Source organism: Carcharhinus amblyrhynchos, chromosome 20, assembly GCF_965287045.1.
Source record: "Carcharhinus amblyrhynchos chromosome 20, sCarAmb.v2.hapA, whole genome shotgun sequence".
NCBI classification, from domain to species: Eukaryota; Metazoa; Chordata; class Chondrichthyes; order Carcharhiniformes; family Carcharhinidae; genus Carcharhinus; species Carcharhinus amblyrhynchos.
Genome location: NC_137343.1, coordinates 39,404,605 through 39,428,436, shown reverse-complemented (window position 1 = coordinate 39,428,436; position 23,832 = coordinate 39,404,605). Strand labels below are relative to the sequence as shown.

The following is a 23,832-nucleotide window of genomic DNA, read 5'->3' as shown; positions in this document are numbered from 1 at the left end:
TCTCAACTGCACTGACAGTGGAACGTTGCAAGAATTTTCAAAGAGAACCAGAAATTTAGTGGGAGCTCACATTTAAATGAAGAATTCAGTTGTTCTTGAGTCAGCCTTTCCAGTGAGGTGTATTGAGTGATACGAGTGCATCTAAAGAGCAAATCCTGAGCATATTAACAGGCTAAGGTGGCGCATGAAGACTAGCATGGACTGGTTGGGTTGAATAATCAGTTTCTATCCTGTAAATTCTAAATCTGATGTAACAAGGGGTGCTGGTGTATTAAGTACATGGTCTGCCAGGCTAATTGGCACATTTTACCAATTGAATTAATTAATTGCTGGCGGGAAACAACCCTTCTTTCAGCCTTTTTGTTTTGATTAGGAAATGTATGGCAAGTGAATTGTGTAATACATTCCAAACATATTTACAGTTCCAATCTCTTGCCAGGGTGCCCAGACCAGTTGTTGTCTGCTGTGTGCGCCATTGTTTCTCTACCAGCTCTTTGAAAGATCTATCCAATTAGTCCCGCTCTCCTTCTCTTTCCCCGTAACCTTGGCTATTGTTTTCCTTTCTAAGTTTTTCAAACATTCGCCCCCTCTGCTAGCAGTGTGCACCATCTACAAGATGCACTGCTCCCTTTGACAGCACCTTCCAAACTTCCAACCTCTCCCCACCTAGCAGGACAAGGGCAGCAGATGGGAACACGACCACCTACAAATTCCACTCTAAGCCACTCACCATTCTGACTTGGAAATATATCACCCTTCCTTCACTGTTGCTGGGTCAAAATCCTGGAACTCCCTGCCTAACAGCACTATGGGTGTACCCACAGCACATGGGCTGCAACAGTTCAAGAAGGCAGCTCACCATCAACTTCTCAAGGGCAATTAGGGATTGGCAATAAATACTGGTCTAACTGACAACACCCACATGCTGTGAACAAATTAAAAATTATATGTATATTAACTCTAGGAGTCAGCAGTAAAGGAACAGTGCTTTATTGCACAAAATAAAGTAAAGCAAAACCACAAGCCTGTGGTGAATACAAACAGATCCCAACCGGGTCAATGCAATAATGTACCCACTCAGGGGTCTGCTTTATACAGGGCTCCACCTGCTTGGGTAATAACCAATCCCCAGGGAGTTTGTATTCAATGAGTCCTACATGAGGTCAATCAGTGATTTCCCCATGCATGACCTGGGGGGGGGGTTATCATATATATGTATAATATTAATTCCCTTTCGATAACCAGGATGGTAAAGCCAGGGTAAGAGGGTGAAAATTACCCAATGAGAGGCTAGCAGCATCATTAGCAAAGCAGTACTAATTCTAAATGTCTGCCAATGAGCGCCACACCCACATCATATCTTAACTTGCCCAGATATGGCTTGCCCTCTTAATGCTAACAGGGCTGTTACCACATGTCTGCTGCCTACAGCATTCTGCCTCTCCAAATGGTATTCAAAGAAATAAAAAGTGGTTTGGCCATAATTACTTTTTAGTGAGAGATGGTGGTATAGTGGTATTGTCACTGGGCTAGTAATGCAGCAACTGGGGTAATGTTCTGGGGACTCAGGTTCAATTCCCACCTCAGCAAATGAGATTTTTTAATTTGAAAAAAATCGAATTAGGGACTGGATTTTCTGGTTTTCCGCCTGCACTCACCCCAAAACCTGAAAATCCTGCTCGAGATCAACAGATCTTTACATGGTCCACCTCCCTCCCACTACGATTCCCCTGAAAGTATAGCTCACAAGAAACAGTACATTTCACTAATATATGTGACAATAATAAAGCAAAATCTTCAGACTGTGGGAGGAAACCCAAGCAGACATGGGGAGAACATACAAACTACACACACAGTCACCAAAAGCCAGAATTGAACCCGAGTCCCTGACTCCATATTTTTCCATGGCAAAATCTGGAACAAAATGAGGAAAAGAATGTCCTTAAATTCTTTATGAACTGTTAGTTCAAATAAAAATCATTGAAGAAATTTCAAATCAGAAATTCTGTTGGTTTAAGTGAGTAGTGTTGTTGGATATTAATGGTGCCCTATTCTAAATAGAACCCTTTTTTAAAAAGACTAATCTCTACCTGTTGCTGCGTTGTTGTGTAACAATTTGGGAAAATAAATTGGACTTCTTCAAAAGCAAAGCAAAATTGACGTTGCTGGCGTCAGAACTGGGGAACCGAGCTCTCAAAAGGACTTATGCAAGTGGTTTATCAAGTTTCTTTGTGTGTCACTTACAGAGTGCTACACTGCCAACGGTGCTGACTACAGAGGCTGCCAGAATCGAACCTCACACCAAGGAGGAAAGCCCTGCTTGTACTGGAATGAAACCTTCCAGCACCCTTACAACACCCTCAAGTATCCCAATGGAGAAGGAGGCCTAGGGAATCATAACTATTGCAGGTAATGGATGGTCTACCTTTAACCCTTTGTGCTCCTTTGTCCTGTATATATGGAGGTTTCTAAATCAGTGCGGTTTCCTTACAGAACTATACACAGGAACAAGGAGCGTACCATTTTGACCCTCATAGCTGTCCTGCCATTCAGTCAGATCATGGCTAATCTGCATCTTAACTCCACTAAAACCTTAGCTTCTATCTCCTTAATAGCAGCTGGGAATTCTGTGGTGAGTAACTCACCTCCTGACCCCCAAGGTCAGCCCACTTGATCAGCACTCCATCCATCACGTTAGCGATTCAATCCCTCCAGCACCAACGCGCAGTGGCAGCAGTGTGAAACATCTACAAAACACACACTTCTTTGACCACACCTTCCGAATCTATGACCACTACCATGTAGAAGGACAAGGCAGCTGGTGCATGGGAACACCACTTCCCGCAAGTTCCCCTCCAAGGCACTTACCTTCCTGATTTGGAGCTATATCGTCATTCCCTCACTACCACTGAGTCACAATCCTGGAACTCCATCCTAACAGCATTGTGGTGTACCTACACTACATGGGCTACAGTGGTTCGAGAAGGTGGCTCGACATCTTAAGAAAGAACAGGAACATACCCTTTATTTAGCAAAAGTCTGTCAATCTCTGTTTTAAAATATTCATTTGGGCCCTCAGCCTCAACAGTTTTTATGGCAGAACATAATTCTGGATTCCCACTGCTCTTTGTGATGACAAACTTCCTGTCATCACTGGAAAATGATGTTTTATTGACTCCAGATGAACAAGTATTTAAAAAAAATACAGAGTACTAGCAGATGGCGGAAATCTGGAAACAGATTTGCGGAAACATGTGAACAGGTGAATTAAGAGCAGGAGTAGGCCATTCAGCCCCTCAAGCCTTTTCCACTATTTGACAAGATTCCTGATTGGGCCCCCACTTACAACTTCATTTTCCTGTCTATCCCATCTAACCTTTGCCAACCAAGAATTTTTTTTTTTTATTCACTTGTGGGACATGGGGGTTGCTGGCTGGGCCAGCATTTATTGCCCATCCCTAAATGCCCTTGGAGAGTATTTGAGAGCCGACTATATTGCTGTGGATCTGGAGTCACATGTGGGCCAGACCAGGTAAGGATGGTAGATTTCCTTCCTTAAAGGACATTAGCAAATCAGATGGGTTTTTCTGACAATCAACAATGGTTTCATGGTCATCAGTAGATTGTTAATTCCAGATATTCTTTTGAATTCAAATTCCACTATCTGCTGTGGCAGGAATCTAATCCGGGTCTCCAGAGCATTAGCTGAGTACCTGGATTAATAGTCTAGGAATAACACCACCAGGACCAACACCTTCCCGCTTTAAAATTATTCAATGGCCCTGCTTCCACTGATCTCTGGAGAAGAGAATCCCACAAACTGATGCTCTCCATTTTAAATAGGAGAATGTGAATTTGCAAACTGTCTTGAATTCTGGTCTGCCCAACAAGAGAGAACATCCTTTTAGCATCCATCTTATCAAGACCCCCGAGAATCTTATCTGTTTCAAAAGGATCACCGCTCATTCTTCTGAACTCCACTGGATAAAGGCTCAACCTGTCTAACCTTTCCTCATAAATTAACCCTTTTGTCCAAAGATGAGTCAAGTGAACTTTCTCTGAACTGCTTCTGATGCAATTATATCCTTTCTCAAGTAAGAGGACCAAAACCATACACGATACTCTAGAGATGGTCTCACCAAAGCCTAGTATAATTGTAGCAAAACACCTCTACTTTTATATTCCATTCCCCCTGCTGTATGCAATAACATTCCATTTGCCTCCCTAATCAATCATTGTACCTGCACACTCACCTTTTGTGACTCATGAGCTAGGACACTCAGATCCTTCTGTACTGCGCAGTTCAAACTTCTCTCCAGTTAAATAATATGTTGAGTTTCTGTTCTTCCCAAAGTGGGTAGAATCATCAACTCACCCCTACAATGCAGAAGGAGGCCATTTGACCCATTGAGCCTGCACTGACAACAATCCCACTCAGGCCCTATCCCTGTAACCTCATGCCTTTACCCTGTTAATCCCCCTGACACTAAGGGGCATGGCCAAGCAACCAAACCTGCACATCTTGGGAATGTGGGAGGAAATTGGAGTACCCGAAGGAAACACATGGGGAGAATGTGCAAACTCCCCACAGTCACCCAAGGCTGGACTTGAACCTGGAATCCCTTGTACTGTGAGGCTGCAGTGCTAACCACTGTGACACTGTGCCACCAAAGTTTGTTCTCTGGTTAATTCTGGAATGTTCTGCTCTGAGAAAATTTCCCAAAAACACTATGTGAGCTGATCTTCTTTGCTACCTGTGCCAATCTGATTCATCCAATCTATATGTAGATTAAAATCCCCCATGATTATTGCTATGTCTTCCTTAGAAGCCACCATTATTTCTTCCTGCATATCCACCTTACCATCTAGTTACTGTTCAGGGATCTATAAACTATTCCCACAGGTGACCTTTGTTATTCATTAGCTCTACTCAAACTGATTCGACATCCTGATCTTTGGAACGAAGATTGTCTCTCACTGCTGTACTAATATCGTTCGTAGCTACGCCATCATCTTTACTGAGCTCCCTGTCCTTCTGAAATGTCAAGTACCCTTGAAAGTTCAGGCTCCAGCCTTGATCATCTTATAACTGTGGTGGTCATACATATATATTTCTGCTTGCACTGACAATTCATTTGTTTTGTTATGAATACAAAGCACATTCAGATTTTTATTTCCGTCTTTTTACTGTATTTACAAGCTCTGGCTGTATCTGTTTGCAAGCGCGCTCTAAGGGACAGCACGGCAGCACAGTGGTTAGCACTGTGGGAATTGTTGGGCATAAACGTGTAGGGACATAGGGAGAGAGCAGGGAAAAGTGGGAATGATTGGATAGCTCTTTCAAAATGTCGGCAGAGGCACAATGGTTGGAATCTTGTGCTCCCATTGGATGTGGGAAGGGTATGTGGTGCTTCTGAACAATTGCAAAGGTGCAATCTTTGTGATGAACCTCCTGGTAGTTAGCACTGCTGCCAGGGACCCGGGCTCGAATCCCAGTTTAGGTCACTGTGTGGAGTTTGCACAGTTATCCCCGTGTCTACGTGGATTTCCTCTGGGTGCTCCGGTTTCCTCCCATAGTCCAAAAGACGTGCTGGTTAAGTGCATTGGCCATGCTAAATTCTCCCTCAGTGTACTCGGAACAAGTGCCAGAATGTGTGGCGACTAGGGGATTTTCACAGTAACTTCATTGCAGTGTTAATGTAAGCCTACTTGTGATATTAATAAATAAACTTACATTGGTACACTCTGTCTCTTTCCTGCCACGCTCTGATTATCATTACCCATGTCGCTACTCTATACTATTGTCTTGTCCTTTGCGTTTAATTTACCACATCTCTTTTTACTTGATAGCTCCCCCACACCGGCCACCATCCCCCTCCACTCTGCCCCCACTCCCTGCCAACCCCCCTCCCCCAACCCATACAAACACACAATTTAGTTTAAAGCCCTCAACAGGCCTGTCAGCATCTGTGGAGAGAAGTGACAAGTTAATGTTCCATGCCTAACCCTTCATCTGAACTGGTAAAGAAAGTGATGCAGGGAAACATTATCGTGAACAATATGTGCTATATATTCATACCTGAAATTCTCTTCTGATTTGTGCCTACGCATTCAAATTTTCTTTGGCATGAAATGAGTTTAAATGCTTGATTGACAGACTTTTTTTTTCAATTCAAATGCAACACTGGCAATAAAAAAATGGGCTTGGATGAGTGAGCAGACTGGAGGCTCAGATTAATGGGGTGATGGTCCGTTCTGTATAGTTCCTGTGCGAGCTGTGCAAAAAGGAGCGTCTATCCACTTCCCAGTAGATGGAATTATACTGTTAAATTGGCAATCTCAAACATAGACACCATGGCCGGAACTCTACCACCTCACCCGCCCAGGATTGGAGTGGGCAAGGGTCTGACAACGGAAATCTCCGTTGACGTTGGGCAGGAATTTCCAGTCTCGCCTGAGCGAGGCTGTAAAATCCCACCCCATAGATTGACTGTTGTGAGAAATGGAAAATGTCTCAATGGGGGTGCCTAACTGAGATTGGGACTGACTGACTAATATTTGAATACGTTCTTCATATTGCCAATCAAGTGTACAGCTTCAGACATCCGTCCAAAAGAAATTCAGTTTCCATTTCCATTGGAATTTGATCTCATCGTCAGGACTGAGCTGATGGCTTTCTATCTAACAGTACGCGATGGTCCTGATTTGGGAGTGTTTGACGCTGCTAGTGTGATTGAAGGAAGAGCCTGTGCCAAAAACCCAGCCCCTCAATTAGACCAACATAAAACACACTTCAAAACCTGGAGTTTAAAAACACTTAAAGTGTATGACTAATCCCTACAGATTACTTTTTTATAAAATAAATTCAGTTTTTTTCAACTGAGGTAGGCACTTTATTTCGTCCAATTGTAATGACTTATGAATATTAATGAGCTGATAAATTAAGTACATCGACTGGAAATTTTGTAATCAATGCAGTATTGGACTCGTTAGACGAGTGGGAAACATCAAAGTGAAGGGAGCAACAAGCATCTCTAACACTATAATCTTCAGGGACTGTGCATTATGTAGAGATTGATTAGCCAATAGCGCTGACATCAGAAAGTACGTTCAATAAAATTTGTTAACCAAGAGTCTCATTCTGTACTGTTCTTTTGACTAAACTATATTTGGAATTCTCCGACCATTCATGCCCTGCCACCATTGTCTGTGAAATCTCTGTTCACTGCAGCGGGACTGTAGAATCCCAGCTTAGTTAGTTTCAGTTTATTAATTAGTCACAAGTACACTTATTTTAACACTGCAATGAAGTTACTGTGAAAATCCCCTAGCCGCCACACTCTTGACACCTGCTCGGGTACACTGAGGGAGAATTTAGCACAGCCAAGCCAACTAACCAGCACATTTTTCGAATTGTGGGAGGAAACCGGAGCACCCGGAGAAAACCCACGTAGACACGGGGAGAACGTGCAAACTTCACACGTACAGTAATCCAAGCCAGGAATCAAACTCGGGTCCCTGGCATTGTGAGGTAGCAGTGCTAGCCACTGTGCCCCTCTGGGTGAGGTTGGAGAATCCAGCCCTATATTTATTGTACCTAGGGTTTCTGCGGAAATTATACTCAAATCTTTACTCATAACATTTAGTAGTAATGTGAAAGAGAATGGCCCAAAGATCTTCCTAGCCAATGAATTACGATTTAAGTAGCGTAGCCATTGTTAGAGAGGCACGCCCAACAGCTAATGTGTGCACCAGCAAGGTCTCATAAATGACAAATGTAACAAGTGATAAAATGAACAGTTTTTGGTGTTGTTAGTTGAAGGATGAATATTGATAGGACTCTCCTGCTCTTTGAAAGAGGGATTTTTATGCCACCTGGAGACAGAGTCTTTGGGCAGGATTTTCCAGTCCCGTCCATCGCTGGACAGAGAATTCCCACCCTCAGTCAACAGACCTTTCGCTGGTCTGTCAAATTATTCGTCCCGACTGCGACGATTCCTGCGATGGGCAGAACTGGGAGATCTAAGCCTTTATTTAAGTCTTCATTTAAAAGAAGATGGTGTGGTGCCATCAAAGCAGAAAATGCTGGAAATTTAGAAGTTCTGGCAGCGTTTGTGGAGACAGAAACTGAGTTAACCCAGAGTATTTTAGATGGTGGTTCTTCCCTCCTCACCAGTGGAACAGTCGGTGGGGAACACAAAGCCGCTGTTGATGGCTAAGGCCCTGTCGGGTGCTGATTGGCTGAAGGCGGTTCTTCTGCCCTCATCTGGGGCGGAAGTACTGCCTCAGAGAGTTGTTGGCCAATCTGATTGGCCGGCAGCTCTCTTGTCCCAACAGCGCCATCAGGGGAGGTGGTGGCCACTGCTGGCACTGCACCAACTCCGACAGAACCAAGTGTCAGGTACAGCTAAGGCTCCCGATTGGGCCAGGAGAGGGAGCACTTGGGGGAGGGGGGTGTTGTTGCTGAGAGTTATCAAGATGGGTGGGAACTAGAAGTGAGATGATATTCAGGAGGGGAATGGGGTTGGGTGCAGCCTTGGCTGGGCACTTACGAATCGGGTGAAGAATAGCATGATTGCCTTATACCTCGCTCCCTCACCCCACCCACATGACCCCCCCCTCCCCACTGCCTGTAAAATTGTAGCCAGGTTGAAAGCGGCGGAGGGAAGGACTTTTGTATAATTATTTTGGGTCCATCACCTGCAAACCTGCTGGGGGACTGCCAGACTGGGGTAGTTAGCACTGCTGTCTCTCAGCACCAGAGTCCCAGGTTCGATTCCCAACTTGGGTCACTGTCTGTGTGGAGTCTGCACGCTCTCCCCATGCCTGCAAGGGTTTCCTCCGGGTGCTCTGGTTTCTTCCCACAATCCAAAAGACATGCTGGTTCGGGTGCATCAGCCATGCTAAATTTTCCCTCAGTGTACCCGAAGAGTGTGGCAACTAGGGGATTTTCACAGTAACTTCATTGCAGTGTTAATGTAAGCCTACATGTGACACGATTGAATACATTTTAAAATGCTGTCCAATATTTCAGTCTGTGACTTTTCAATGAAACCAGACGTGTATTAAAAATGTAGTAGGGTTTTGTGCAAATGAAAAGAACAGAAGGTGGGGAGGCTGGGAAAGAACAGAAGGGAAAGTCTGCGATAGTGCGGAGAGAAGGAAAGATTAAGTGACAAATAGATTGATGGTTCATTGCTAAAGTGTGTAGAAAGGGGACAAGTAAAGAAACAGAGATATATCTGCAGAAGATGTGACCTTTTGCTCAAAACCTCCTTACATTTCTAACTTTTCCCAATTGTGTTGAAAAGTCACAGGTCTATTAACTCTCTGTTCCCCTCTCCACAGATGCTGCCTGACCTGCTGCACGTTTCCAGCATTTCTTGCTTTATTTTTTTCAGATTTTTTCCAGCTGCAGTATTTTGCCTTTGTTTTAGCATGTCTCAGTAGGGCCAGCTTAAAATATGTGCTGGAGTTCTGCAGTGGGGCTTGAAACCATGACCTTCATAATAACAAAAGAGTGCTGCTCTCTGAGTTATGCTGTCATCGATGGATTGCTGCTTCCGATCAAAGTCATCCATCTGACATTTTAGTGAAGAAGTTAATCCATTTATTTTAACATCTTCCTTTAAAGTTTTCTGACGAATACATCTTGCCCTCTTATTGTCTATTATTCCGGTGCTTATCTAGTCCGCTATTTTTAATGTACATTTGCAGGGAGGAAGGACGTCAGGATTAGCTTAATATTGATTTTGACAAATAGATGTTTGCAAAACGCTTGAGTGGCCAAAATGCTCAGAATTGTGGGGAAGTTCCAAAAGGTGTACCTATGAAGAATAGTTGAACTGTAGGTAGTAGTGTTGTCTCCAAGACTTGCCAAATGGCAGGTGATGCCGCACCTATAGGGCCCTCAGCCCCTTACTATGCTTCTACACCTCTGTGTGGCCAAATTCCCCTCCAATTCAATTTTCAAGTTTGCTGATGACATCAACGTAGTGGGTTGGATCTCAAACAATGATGAAATGGAGTACAGGAAAGAGACAGAGAATCTGCTGCAATGACAATAATCTCTCCCTCAATGGCAGTAAGATGAAATAGTCATCAGCTTCAGGAAACCTAGTGAAGGATGTGCCCCTGTCTGCATTAATAAGGATGAAGTGGAAATTGTCGAGAGCTTCAAGTTTCTAGGTGTCCAGATCGCCAACAATCTGTCCTGGTCCCTCCAATCTGACACTATTAGTTAAGAAAGCCCACCAACGCCTCTGCTTTCTCAGAAGGCTAAGGAAATTTTGCTAAGGCTCTCAACAATTTTTACAGATGCGCCATAGAAAGCATTCTTTCTGGCTGTATCACAGATTGTTATGGCTCCTGCTCTGCCCAAGATCTCAAGAAACTACAAAGGATTGTGAACAGCCCAGTTCATCATACAAACCAACCTCCCATCCACTGACTCTGTCTACACTTCCAGCTGCCTCAGAAAAGCAGCCCACATAATCAAGGACCCCATGCACCCCAGACATACACTGTTCTGTTGGGAAAAAGATACAAAAGTCTGAGATCATGTGCCAACCGACTCAAGGACAGTTTCTTCACTGCTGCTATCAGACATTTGAATGGAGCTACCTTATGTTAGGTTGATCTCTCTCTACACCCTACCCTAGTAACACCACATTCTGCACCTTTTCCCTTCCTCCTTTATGAAGGGTATGCTTTGTCTGTATAGTGCACAAGAAACAATACTTTTCACTGTAACCAATACATGTGAAATAAGTCCAATCAAAACAGGGCTATGGAGTTGGCTAGATTTAGCAGTGTAACAATAGTATTTAGACAACTACAATTCATGCTCTGCAAATAGCGCAGTGAAGTCTTATTGATGTTGCATACAAGACACCTGATTGTATTCATGCTTGACTGAGTCACAGTGCTTGTGTTGCTGGCACTACATTGTCACTCTTTCATCTGTCTCTCAACATCACGGGAAACAACAGATTATCTGGCCATGATCATATTGCTGCTTGTGTGAGCTTGCTGTGTGCAAATTCACTTACATTTCCTACACTCAACAGTGACTGCACATCAATAGCATTTCATTGACTACAAAGCATTTTGAGATGTCTTGTGGTCACGAAAAATGTGATATACCTCTAACCGCTGCTCAGAACTGTAAGGTTGGTTGATATGAAAAGTTTATATTAATGCATTGCAGGTGTTTTGAACTTGCTTCACTGGTCAGCAGTGAAAATGGATGCTTCTTCCACGCAGTGTCTGTAATTTCCAGCTGTTCCCAGAGGCAGATTTTCCCATCCTGGCATCGATATCCCTCTGTCATGGGTTCCTCAGCAATGGACAGTGCCAATGATGGGAAAAACCAGCTGACAGCGGTGGGACTGGAAGATCCCACTGATGGTCAATGGCAGGCCACCTCCGCCATTGCAAGACACACTGTGAGGGGATGGGGGAGGGGTGCAGAAAATCCTGCCCAGTCTTCCTCTCGCTCTCTCTCTCTCTCTGCCTTCTCTTTCGAAGGGGCAGGACAGTGGTACAATGGTTAGCACTGCTGTCTCACAGTGCCAAGGACTTGGGTTCAACTCCTGGCTTGGGACACTGTCTGTGAGGAGTGTTTATGTTCTGTTTGTGTGGATTTTCTCCAGTTTCTTTCCACAGTCCGAAAGATGTGCTGGTTAAGTGCATTGGCCATGCTAAATTCTCCCTCAGCGTACCTGACCAACGCCAGATTGTGGTGAATAGGGGATTTTCACAGTAACTTCATTGCTGTGTGAATGTAAGCCTATTTGTGACACTAATAAATAAACTAACTATTCTTCCTTCCTCCACCATCAACCGTGATATAAAAGATAACCAAATCTGATATTGCAGGGGGAAATTGGCTGCAGGAACCACAATGTAATGGACTTCTCACATCATTCTGCCAAGCTGGTCCAGCATTGGAGTGGGACCCTGCTGGCCATGCGTGTAAATGGCCATTCATTCTTTCAAACGTAATATTGCCTTGAACTAATTGAACCACTGCACTGAAGTTGAACATGGATTTTGCAGCAGCACCAATAACAGCATTCTGCCTCATGTCACACGTTAACTCTGTAAAGCTGGTTAACATTCAACCCATCTCCAGTTAGCTAAGCTGCAAGCTTGATGTGCTTTGGGGGCAAAGGAATGTACCACGTAGATATGAAGTACCAACAGTGTTCTCATTAATATTGATACATTTTGCATTTGTTAATGCATTTAATTAATGAGATGCACGGTCGTTCCACCACCACCTGAATAACAATGTTGGGTTTGTTTTGTTCTGTCCCGTCCAAAGTGAGCCGAACTGAACATGACAGCAACATAGTTCTTGAAATGTATTCAAGCATCTTTCAAATGGTTGATTAAATTGTTGTACTTGATCCACTTAAATTTAATTGCAGTCCACTCTTGTTGCAGGGTACTTTTGTGACGTTACTGAAATAGTGAGCTTGTGCTATGGAGGTTTGGGATTGTAACGGCGCCACTGTTCCCTACATGATGAATTTCTTGGGTATAATTTTAAGGTAATTGGCTAAAGAACCAGAGGTGACACGAGGGAAAATAAATGGTTGGAATGAATTGTTATGCTGTGGAATACGTCACCTAAAAGGATAATGGAAGCTAGTGAAATAATAGCTTTCCAAAGGGAATTGGATAAATCTCTGTTGGGCATCAACGTGTAGGGATATAGGGAGAGAGCAGGAAAAAGTGGGACTGATTTGATAGCTCTTTCAAAATGTCAGCAGAGGCACAATAGTTGGAATGTTATGCTCCCGTTAGATGCGGGAAGGGCATGTGGTACCTCTGAACAATTTTAAAGATGCAGTCTTTGTAATGGACCTCATGGTGGCACAGTGGTTTGGAGTGCTGCCTCACAGTGCCAGGATTTGATTCCCGGTTTGTCTGTAGAGAGTCTGCATGTTGTCCCCATGTGAGTTTCCTCCAGATGCTCCGATTTCCCTCCATGGTCTGAAAGATGTGCAGGTTAGATGCATTAGTCATTCTAAATTCTCCCTCGGTGAACCTGAACAGCACTGGAGCGACTAGAGTATTTTCACGGTAACGTCATTGCAGTGTTGATGTAAGCCTACTTGTGACACTAATAAATAAATGTAAACTTCTTGCATATAAGCCTTTGCTTCCAGCTGTATGAGACATGGGTACCAGATATAGGCTGGATTGCTTGTGACAGTTTATCATGCAAAGAAACTGTAGATGTCATCAATATGCAGCAAAATAACTATTTGATTGTAACCTTGAACTGGATCAGCTGCTTAATTCTCAGCTTACCTCATCGCTCTTTGCAAACTGGCACTGCCACAGTTTCTTCATGCCAGTGCCCCTGATAACACACCGCGGTGTCTGCGTGGGTTTCCCCCGGGTGCTCCAGTTTCCTCCCACATTCGGAAGATGTGCAGGTTAGATGGATTGGCCGTGATAAATTGCCCCTTGATGCCAGAGGGATTAGCAGGGTAAATATGTGTGGTTATGGGGATAGGGCCTGGGTAGGATTGTTGCTGGTGCAGACTCGATGGGCCAAATGGCCTCCTTCTGCACTGTAGGGATTCTATGAAGATTGCAGCGCCCGCTGATGATCTCTGAACTGTTCTGACTCCCAGCTGGATGTGAGAGATCCTGCAACATTATTTCAAAGGAGAAGATGGGAATTGTTATGGTTAATATTTACCCCTCAATCGACATAAAACAAACCACCTTGTTCTTTTCTCGTTGCTTGTGGAAGCTTCCTGTGCGCTGATTGGCTTTTTGCATTTTGCATTTTGCATTTTGCATTGACTGCACTTCCAACTAATTTCATTGGCTCTGAATACTTTGGAATAATTAAGGTTGTGAGATGTGTTACATAAAGTTGTTTTACTCGTTCCTCGCCTTTTTTGATATTTGCCATTTCTTTGCTCAGACTAACAAAACATTTCTTTTAAACATTTGATTTGATTTATTATTGCCATATGTATGCAATGAAAGTATTGTTTCTTGTGTACTATACAGACAAAGCATACCATTCATAGAGAAGGAAACGAGACAGTGCAGACTGTAGTGTTACAATCAAAGCTGGGGTGTAGAGAAAGACCAACTTAATGCAGGCTAAGTCCATTCAAAAGTCTGATGGCAGCGGGGAAGAAGCTATTCTTGAGTCAGTTGTACACGATTTCAGACCTTTGTATCTTTTTACCAACAAAAGAAGGTGGAAGAGAGAATGTCCGGTGCTTGGGGTCCTTAATTATGTTGGCTGCTTTGCCGAGGCAATGAGAAGTGTAGACAAAGTCAGTGGATGGGAGACCGGTTTGCATAATGGATTGGGCTAGTGTCTTGCAGTCTTAGGCAGAGCAGAAGCCATACCAAGCTGTGATACAACCAGGACGAATGCTTTCTATGCATTTGTAAAAATTGGTGAGAGCTGTAGCTGACATGCCTTCTGAGAAAGCAGAGGCAATGATGGCCTTTCTTAACTGTAGGGTCGGCATGAAGGGACCAGGACAGGTTTTTGGTGATTTGGAGAACTAAAAACTTGAAGCTTTCGTCCATTTCTACTTTGTCCCCCTTGATGTAGACAGGGGCATGTTCTCAGTGATGACAATGATGCTCAAAGGGAGGTTTTGAAATTCTAAGCAGTTTCAACCAGCCTGATCAAGAGAAACTGTTGCCACTGGCCAATGAATCAATTGAATGCAAAACATTTAAGAAAATTGTCAGAGAGCAACTGGACCATTGTGACTGGAAGTAACCAAGTCATGGACGAGGGTTCCAGCAGCACTTGGCTGAGACAGGAATAGCCAGGACAATGTTATAGAATAGAACCCCTGCAGTGCGGAAGGAGGCCATTTGGCCCAATGAGTCTACACTGACAACAATCCCACCCAGGCCCTATCCCCGTTACCCCACATATTCACCCCACTAATCCCTCTAACCTACACATCCCGGGATACTAAGGGGAAATTTAGCATGGTCAATGAACCTAACTCACACATCTTTGGACTGTGGGAGGAAACCAGAGCAGGTGGAGGAAACCCACGCTGACATGGGGAGAATGTGCAAACTCTGCACAGTCCATGATCTAAGCTGGGAATCGAACCCACGTCCCTGGAACTGTGAGGCAGTAGTGCTAACCACTGTGCCACCTCAAAATTAAGGGAGCACCTGGATTTGAACCAGAGACCACTTGATCTGCAGTCAAATACCCTAGTAGTGAGCTATACCCTCTACGGGCAAGAGGGTTTGTGATTCAACCTGGTGTCAAATAGGGATCGTCTGAATTAGCCTGAGACGGTGTCAAAGGTGAGGGATGAAGTTGGTAAATAGAGTAACAGACAGGGTTCAAAGATAACAAGTAGTTTGCTATAGTCACAGTCACATGGAAGGTGACTTCGATTGCTGCAGTACTGAACACTGCCAGTGTCAGAAAACTGAGTGGAGAGGTTCAGAGTTTTGCAAAAGATAGGCTACCGATTTGGACAATGGCAACATGTTTGTGATCAATTTTAGTTTGCTGGCTGGACAACCTCTGGTCAGGCGGAGATTGTTGCATTTCTGTCTACAAAGCTGCTCAAAAGTCATCTTCAGACCTTGTATAATTATCTAGCCAGACGTGTGGTGCAAAAACTGGGCACGTTCCAATCTGTTGAAAGGCGGTGAATCATCCTGGGTCAACATTGTGTGCTTCGGGCACTTGGAGAACTGAGAAATAATCAGTTGGGATTAGGTAAACATCTGAACAAAGGGATACTGAACACAATGTTCGAGGTTGAAGGGAAACAAAAGAAAACCAATAGTGTTGTACACTTGTCAAATCCAGTGGGTCAGGAATCTAGAGCAGCAGTTTGCTACATAGCCCCTCCAGCCTGTTCTGCCATTCGGTGAAGTCAGGGCTGATTTACCGTTCAATTTAATATCTCATCCTTTCCTCCATACCTTGAACTAACAAGTATCTAGCAACCTCAGAAGGGGCGGCACAGTAGTTAGCACTGCTGCCTCATAGCGCCAGGGATCTGGGTTTGATTCCTGGCTTAGTCACAGTTGGTATGGAGATTGCATGTTCTCCCCATGTCTGCATGGGTTTCCTCCCACAGTCTGAAAGACATGCTGGTTAGGTGGATTGGGCCATGCTAAAGTCTCCCTCAGTGTAGCTGAACAAGTGCCAGAGTGTAGTCACTAGGATATTTTCATAGCAACTTCATTACAGTGTTAATGTGAGCCTGCTTGTAATAATTAAACTTTAAATTTATAATTTTATTTAGCATTATTTGCTATTTTGTGGAGGAGAGTTCCAAACCTCCACTGATAATTGAATCCCCAACACAGTTCCTTTTGGGATACCTCTGGTTTTGTCCTTCCAATTTGATAGTCTCATCCAGTTCATTATCCCTGTCTCCTTCTGTTCGTCCAATTTCCTAATCAGGTCAATAATTTGCCTTCACTTCCATGAATGCCAAGTTTAGTTCACCGTCTCTTCTGAGGAACTTTATCAAATGCCTTCTGGAAGTCCATATAAGTAACAGCAATAGATATTCACTTCTCCACTACTTTGAATCCTACCATGAGCATTTGAACTGACAATTAATTGCAGTACCACATTAATCATGGAGATCTTGTGGCGCAGTGGGTAGTGTCCCTGCCTCTGAGCCAGAAGCTCTGGGTTCGAATCTTACCCCAGCACTAGATGACCAAGGAAGGTTCATTCATAATGCAACCCATTAGCTTAAGTATCAACCTGCAAATCTTTCCAACACGCCTATGGCCGGTGGTAAGAGTGGAATAGACTCCTGGTCAGTCACGTTTGATATGGAGTGGTGCTCGTCAAGCTATAAGCCCCTGACGACAGGTTAGTGATCTGTTCCAGGTGAAACTCGGTGTGAAAACAGGTGAAAGTCTGCCTTGTGCACCACCAACAGTGGGAAGAGGAAATTACAACTGTATTGGGTGGAGTTGCTGCGCTTCCACTGTGAGGTTGAAAGGTGTTGCTGTCTGGCTGGTAAAGGTCCAGTAAATGGAAAGGATCCCATGGTGCTGTTTGATAGGAGAGCAGGGACTACTTTGATCATAAGGAATAGGAGCAGGCCATTTGGACCCTCAAGCCTGCTCCGCCATTCAATAGGATCATGGCTGATCCAAAATTCCTCACGTTTACTTTCCTGCTCTTTCACCATAACCCTTGATTCCCCAACTGATCAAAAATCTATCTATCTCAGCCTTAAATATACACAAGGACTCTGCCCCCACAGCTCTCTGTGGCAAGGAGTTCCAAAGAGACCCAACCCTCAAGAGAAGAAATTCCTCCTCATCTCAGTCTTAAATTGGTGCTCCTTTATTCTGAGACTATATCCTCTGGTCCTAGACTCTCCCATTAGGGGAAATATCCTCTCAGCATTAACCCTGTCAAGTCCCTTAAGAAACCTATATGTTTCAATGAGAGTGCCTCACCTTCTTCTAAATTCCAAGTGCAGAGTCCCAATCTGTTTAACATTTCCTCATAAGACAATCCCTCCACACCAGAGATTATCCTCATGGATCTTCTCTGAACCACCTCCAATGAATCTTTACTTAAATAAGGGACCAAAACTGCTCACAATACTCCAGGTGTGATCTCACGAGTGCCTTGTGCAGTTGCAGCAAAACTTCCCTACTCTTATAGTCCAACCTCCTTGAAATAAGGGCCAACATTCCATTAGCCTCTTGATTACCTGCTGTATCTGTGTGCTATCTCTCTGTTTCTCCTGCACAAGTTCCCCCAAGTCCCTTTGTCTTGCAGCTTGCTCCTTTTGAATAATACTCTGTTCTTTTGTTCTCGCTTCCAAAATGGACAACGTCATATTTTCCCACATTATACTGCATTTGTCAACATTTTGCCCACTTACTTAACCTATCAATAGCTCATTGGAAACTGTTTTTAGTCCTCTTGCAACTTGCCTTTTGACCTATTTTTGTGCCATCTGCAAATTTGGCTACAGTCCATTCAGTTCCTTCACCAAATCATTAATATATTGCAAACAGTTGAGGTCCCAGCACTTATCCCTGTGGAACTCCACTGATTACAGATCGCATTCTATCCATGCCAATATACCACCTCCAACACCATGGGCTCGTATGACATAACCTTTTGTGAGGTGCCATGTCAAACGCCTTCTGGAAGTCCAAATACAACACATCTACTGGCTCCCCTCTATCTCCTCTGGTTGAGATTTCCTCAAAAAACTTAATCTTGATTTACATCTCTCACTCATCCAAAGACATTCATCTCATGACCGGTTGCTGTTGTGAAACCCTGGTATAATAAGCAACCATAAAAATGTTTCTTCTTTCTTACTTTGACATATACTTTCCCTCTCTATCGTATGGACTCAAAGGGTGTGATTGCCATTGTCTGGTCCTGCAAGGCAGAGTAAGTGGCCTCACCATCTGTAGGTATGATGTGGAGATGCCGCCGTTGGACTGGGGTGGGCACAGTAAGAAGTCTGACAACACCAAGTTAAAGTCCAACAGGTTTTTTTTTGGAATCATGAGCTTTCAGAGCGCTGCTCCTTCATCAGGTGAGTGGAGAGGTGAGTTTGCAAACACGGCATATATAGACAAAGACATAATTGCAAGATAATGGTTGGAAGGCGAGTCCTTACATTCCAACTATTATCTTGCAATTGTGCCTCTGTCTATATATGTCGTGTTTGTGAACCCACCTCTCCACTCACCTGATGAGGGAGCAGTGCTCCCAAAGCTCGTGATTCCAAATAAACCTGTTGGACTTTAACCCAGTTGTGAGACTTCCTACTCTGGGTACTCAGTATAATAGCCACTGTTAGAGATATCACATCACAAAAATATCAGGCAGAAGGCACTTTTATATCCACCTTCAGTCACAGGATGCCATTTGTAAGGTAGAATGACAAAGCATGTAAGCATTTTATTGTGGAGTTCAGATTTTGCAAACAAGTCAGCTGGAATAGAAATAGTTGGAAATCATGCCACAGTTAGACTGCATCTAGAGTGCAATGTTCAGTCTTGATCACATGTAATAAGGCACATTCACAGACTTCATCAGGTATTTATTTACAGTGAAAAACTGTACAAAGGTCGGTAGCTCATCGGCTGCCCCAGTACTGACAAGGCCTCTACATATCTACAGACTGTCTTTCACCCAGAGTAGGACTCCAGCCGCTGGGGTGATTACCCACTCTCTGTCCCAATTGATCCCTCAAGCCAGGTTACCCGCTTCTGCTGTATTGCCCTCAAAGGGACAACAACCACAACACTACGGAAAGGATATATTAGGCTCAGCGAGCGTGCAGAATAAATTGACCAGAAAGATTCCGGGGCTAAAAGAATTATGAGCACCTGAGTACGAGATTGCAGAAGCTAGGCTTCTATTCCTTTAATGCATATAAATGTCTTGGGGATTATCTAGCTGAAGTGCTTAAATATAAGGTCAGAGGTGGGGATTTTTGCGGATAATTGCGGAGTGTTCAGTATCATTCATAATGGAGGTAGTATATTGGCATGGATAGAATGCGACCTGTAAACAGTGGAGTTCCACAGGGATCAGTGCTGGGATCTCAACTGTTCACAATATATATTAATGACTTGGAGGAAGTGAATGTACCATAGCCAAGTTTACAGAAGGCACAAAAGTAGGTGGCAAGGCAATTTATGAGAGGGATTCAGTATCATTCAAAACTTTTCAGATACTGTAACTCTCTGTGCCAACATGCAGCAAGATGTGGACAATATTTAGGCTTGGGTTGAGAAGTGGTAGGTAACGTTTGCACCACACAAGTGCCAGGCAATGGCCATCTCCAATAAGAGAAAAAGCGACCACCTCCCTTTAATATTCAATGGCATGACCATTGCTGAATCCCCTACTATCAACATCCTGGTGTTGCCATTGGTTAGAAACTGAACTGGATCTGCCGTATAACTACTATGGCTACAAGAGTAGTCGTGATGTGGAGATGCCGGCGTTGGACTGGGGGAAACACAGAAAGAAGTCTCACAACACCAGGTTAAAGTCCAACCAGTTTATTTGATAGTAAACCCACAAGCCTTCGGGGTTTGCCCCTTCGTCAGGGGCAAACCCTGAAAGCTTATGGGTTTACTATCAAATAAACTGGTTGGACTTTAACCTGGTGTTGTGAGACTTCTTGCTACAAGAGCAGGTCAGAGGCTAGGATTTCTACAGTGAATAATTCACCCAAAGGTTAGTCCCTGGGGTGAGAATGTTGTCCTATGATGAATGGCTGGGTAAATTGGGTCTCTGGCACTGGAGGTTAAAAGAAATGTAGGGTGATCTCATTTTATACAATCACTGAAGTGGCTTGATACAGAAGACACTGATCAGTTGTTTTCTCCTGGCTGGGGAACCTAGGACACAGTCTCAGGATAAGGAGCCAGTCATTTAAGATTGTGTTGAGGAGAAATTTCTTTGTTCAAAAGCACGTGAATCTTTGGAACTCTCTAACCCAGAGGGTGGTGACTGTTTCATTGCTGAATATATTTGAAACTGGGATGTTGACCCAGCTTCAGTGAAGGAATGATAATATTGTTCTAAGTCAAATTGCTGTGCACCTTGGAGGGAGGCTTGCAGGTAGTGATTCTCACGTGCATCTGCTGCCTTTACCCTTCTCGCTGGTAGAGGTTACAGCTTTGGAAGTTGCTGTCGAAGGAGCCTTAATAAGTCCCCTGCAGTGAGTCCTGTAGATGGTACACACTGCTGCCATTGTGCACCTGTAGTGGGGGGGAGTGAATGTTTAATGAGGTGGAAGGGGTACCAGTGAAGAGGGCTGCTTTGTCCTGGATGGTGTCAAGCATCTTGAGTGTTGCAGGAGCTATGCTTATCTAGGCCAGGGGAGAATATTCCAGTACTCTGCCGACTTCTGCCTTGTGGGCAGGCTTTGGGAAGCAACAAGATGAGTTACTAACTGCAGGATCCCTAGCCTATGACCCTCTGCTTTGCTTTGCGGGGCCTTCCAATTCCTCCTGCAGGTTAAGAGTAACCCCCCTTCGCAAGGTACCAGTGACCAAGCACTCCCTTCCTCCAGGTGGCTGCTGTAAGGTGTTCTTGAGGGATGTTCAACACCATTAACTCTTTTCAAGTGAAGCCCTCAGAAAATTTCCAGGATAAATATTTCTCGAGTGTTGGTGAAGTCTTGACAAAGTGTTCCAGAAAGGTTCCCTTCAAACCTCATGCAGCAAGTGACCAGGAAAATGTACTGTAGCTTTAAATAACACTCAAGTCAATCTTTTTGCAAATAAACTAGATCAAATTAACTAAGGGACAAATTAAAAGGGACAGCTCCCAAAAGGAGGGGAACTGCCCAAAACAAAGAGGAAAGGAAACTTAAAACATCAAATTAAAATGTGGTAAAAGGGGTTGATAATACACCCCTTTCCCCTGCGGTGCCCAGCGGGCACAGAAGGCACTAACAGTGCCCTCGGACACCGCATGCTCCCTCTCCAGGGACACCCGGCTGCGAATGTTAACACTCATAGCAACTACTTCACTCCCAGTTAGCTGTTAGGAAAGGTCATTAGTTCAAAGGCTGTCCAACAAAATTCTGTGCGGCCTCTTTCATGAGCGCCAGCAAACAATTTAAGTGGTGATCAGCTGCTTAATGATCCTCTGGGAGGTTGTTCCTCACACAGGGTTCAACTCCTTTACCAATGCCTCATCTCGCACTAAACATGGGCTAAACCGGCATTTCAGTTTAAGATGCTATCTTGGGCCACCTCCGAGGCTGTTTTGCCTCAAGCCAGGGAAAATTGTCCCTTTTGTTTTTTCAGGGATTAGTGCCACTCATAAACCCCCACACGCTTTGATATTTGAATCTTTAAAAAACTGTTTTGCCAGGTAAGGAATTTTTGTAATTCAGTAGGAGGAGCAGAGATCAAATCCATTTCATAGAATAGAATCCCTACAGTACAGAAGGAGGACATTCAGCCCATCAAATCTGTACTGACCACAATCCCATCCTGTTCCTGTAACCTCACATATTTACGCTGCTAATCCCCCTGACACTAGGGACAATTTACCTAACCCGCACTGTGGAAGGAAACCGGAGCGTCCAGAGGAAACCCAGGCAGACATGACGAGAACGTGCAAACTTCACACAGACAGTCACCCAAGCTGGGAATTGAACCCGGGTCCCTGGCACTGTGAGGTAGAGAGATTCTTCCTGCTTAGAAAGGATAGCAGGACTAGAGGGCACAGCCTCAAGATAAGGTGGGGGGTGTAGTTTAGATCAGAGTTGAGGAGGAACTTCTTCACTCAAAGGGTGGTGAATCTCTGGAATTCTCTGCCCGTTGAAGTGGTGGAGGCTGCCTCGCTAAATATATTTAAGTCACGGGTAGATAGGTTTTTGGTAGGCAAGGGGATTAAGGGTTATGGGGAGAAAGTGGAACTGAGCCACGACAGATCAGCCATGATCTTATTGAATGGCGGGGCAGGCTCGAAGGGCTAGATGGCCTACTCCTGCTCCTATTTCTTATGTCCTTATGTGAGGCAGCAATGCTAACCACTGTGCCGCTCCATTGCAAGAGGTGGAATCAATCTCAATGCAGTTCAGATAGTTCATGGGATTCGTGATAAAATCTTTTTGGTTTAGCGTGTCGGCATAGATCCTCTTGCTTCTGCCCACATCAAAGATTAATTTGCTGGAAGAATGTAAACAATATCAATCACCTTGTTGCCTCCCAATGCTTTAAAGGGAAGTGCTCCAATCGGCTTAATCTAAAATGATTTCAGCACAGGCCCGGTGTTGTGAGTTTGTCGAGAAGGATTAGTTGCACAGCAGCGCAGGCTATCAACTTTCACATCAGCCTGGAGGAGTTCTGACACTGTGTGCGTTGGGCCGGGGCCAGCCCGACAACAGTTGGGATCCACACAGTCCTATATTGTAACTGGGTTTGGGAGTCGACACTCCCACAAGCGGATCGCCGTTTCATTATCATCCAAAAGCGCAGCTCAGATGTGCCCTGGTAAAGGCCCATCCACCGGGGACGTTTCTCAACGAGCGTACAGAACATTTCAGTGAGATAGCGATCTCCACCCAGTCTGCCGGGTAGAATGTGGGTCAGCCTGTCTTACAAAACAAAGCGGCACAGTAGCCCTTTTGTTCGACTTACAGAGAGTCAACAGAACCCTGAGGGGACGGCGGTGGTATCTTATGTACCGTGTAGGAAAATAATACAGGATTAGACTGTGCTTACTTAAGGAGGAAATAAATAGGGCGGGGTGAGTGTGGGGTTTGGCGGGGGGGGGAGGGTGCGTGGGGGGTGGTGATGGAAGCAAAACAGTAGCTAAACTTACTAGCAGCGAGCTTCTGTGAATGCCCAAAGGAGATGAACATTCCAGGTCTCTGCTGCCAACTGCTCCTGCACCTGTAGCTTTAAGTAAAGTCGAGACTTTGCTGTGCTGATGGCAGTCCTGTTGCAAGGCTGACTGTATCCACAGCTGATATATCTCCAATCACAGGTTGTTGCCCACTAGATGTACACTGTCAGCTGTATCCAATGTGAGACACCCTGTTTTCTGGAGAAGACAACTGAGGAACGATATCTCTTTCTACAAAGCAACGATGGCACCGAGGTGGATTGGAACCATTCATTTCACAATATCATTCAGATTCTTTACTTCAGTCAAAATCTTGGGTGAAAGCAGAAAGTGAATGCATTCTTACAATCCCTACAGTACTGAAAAGGCCATTTATTAGCCTATCGAGTCTGCAACGACTCTCTCCGAGAGATTATTTTTCCTGGGCCCTCCTCCCCCTGTACCTCACACATTTACCATGACTAATC

At 44.3% G+C, this 23,832-nt stretch overlaps 1 protein-coding gene across 1 annotated transcript in view; it reads left to right on the top strand.

Annotated features, from left to right (window-relative positions):
- Nucleotides 1-23,832, top strand: part of kremen1 (kringle containing transmembrane protein 1) — a 162,261-nt gene that overhangs the window by 41,573 nt on the left and 96,856 nt on the right. The window contains exon 2 of the mRNA XM_080208431.1: nucleotides 2,247-2,409. Within this exon, the coding sequence (XP_080064557.1) occupies nucleotides 2,247-2,409 (163 nt within the window). The remainder of the gene's footprint in view (nucleotides 1-2,246; nucleotides 2,410-23,832) is intronic.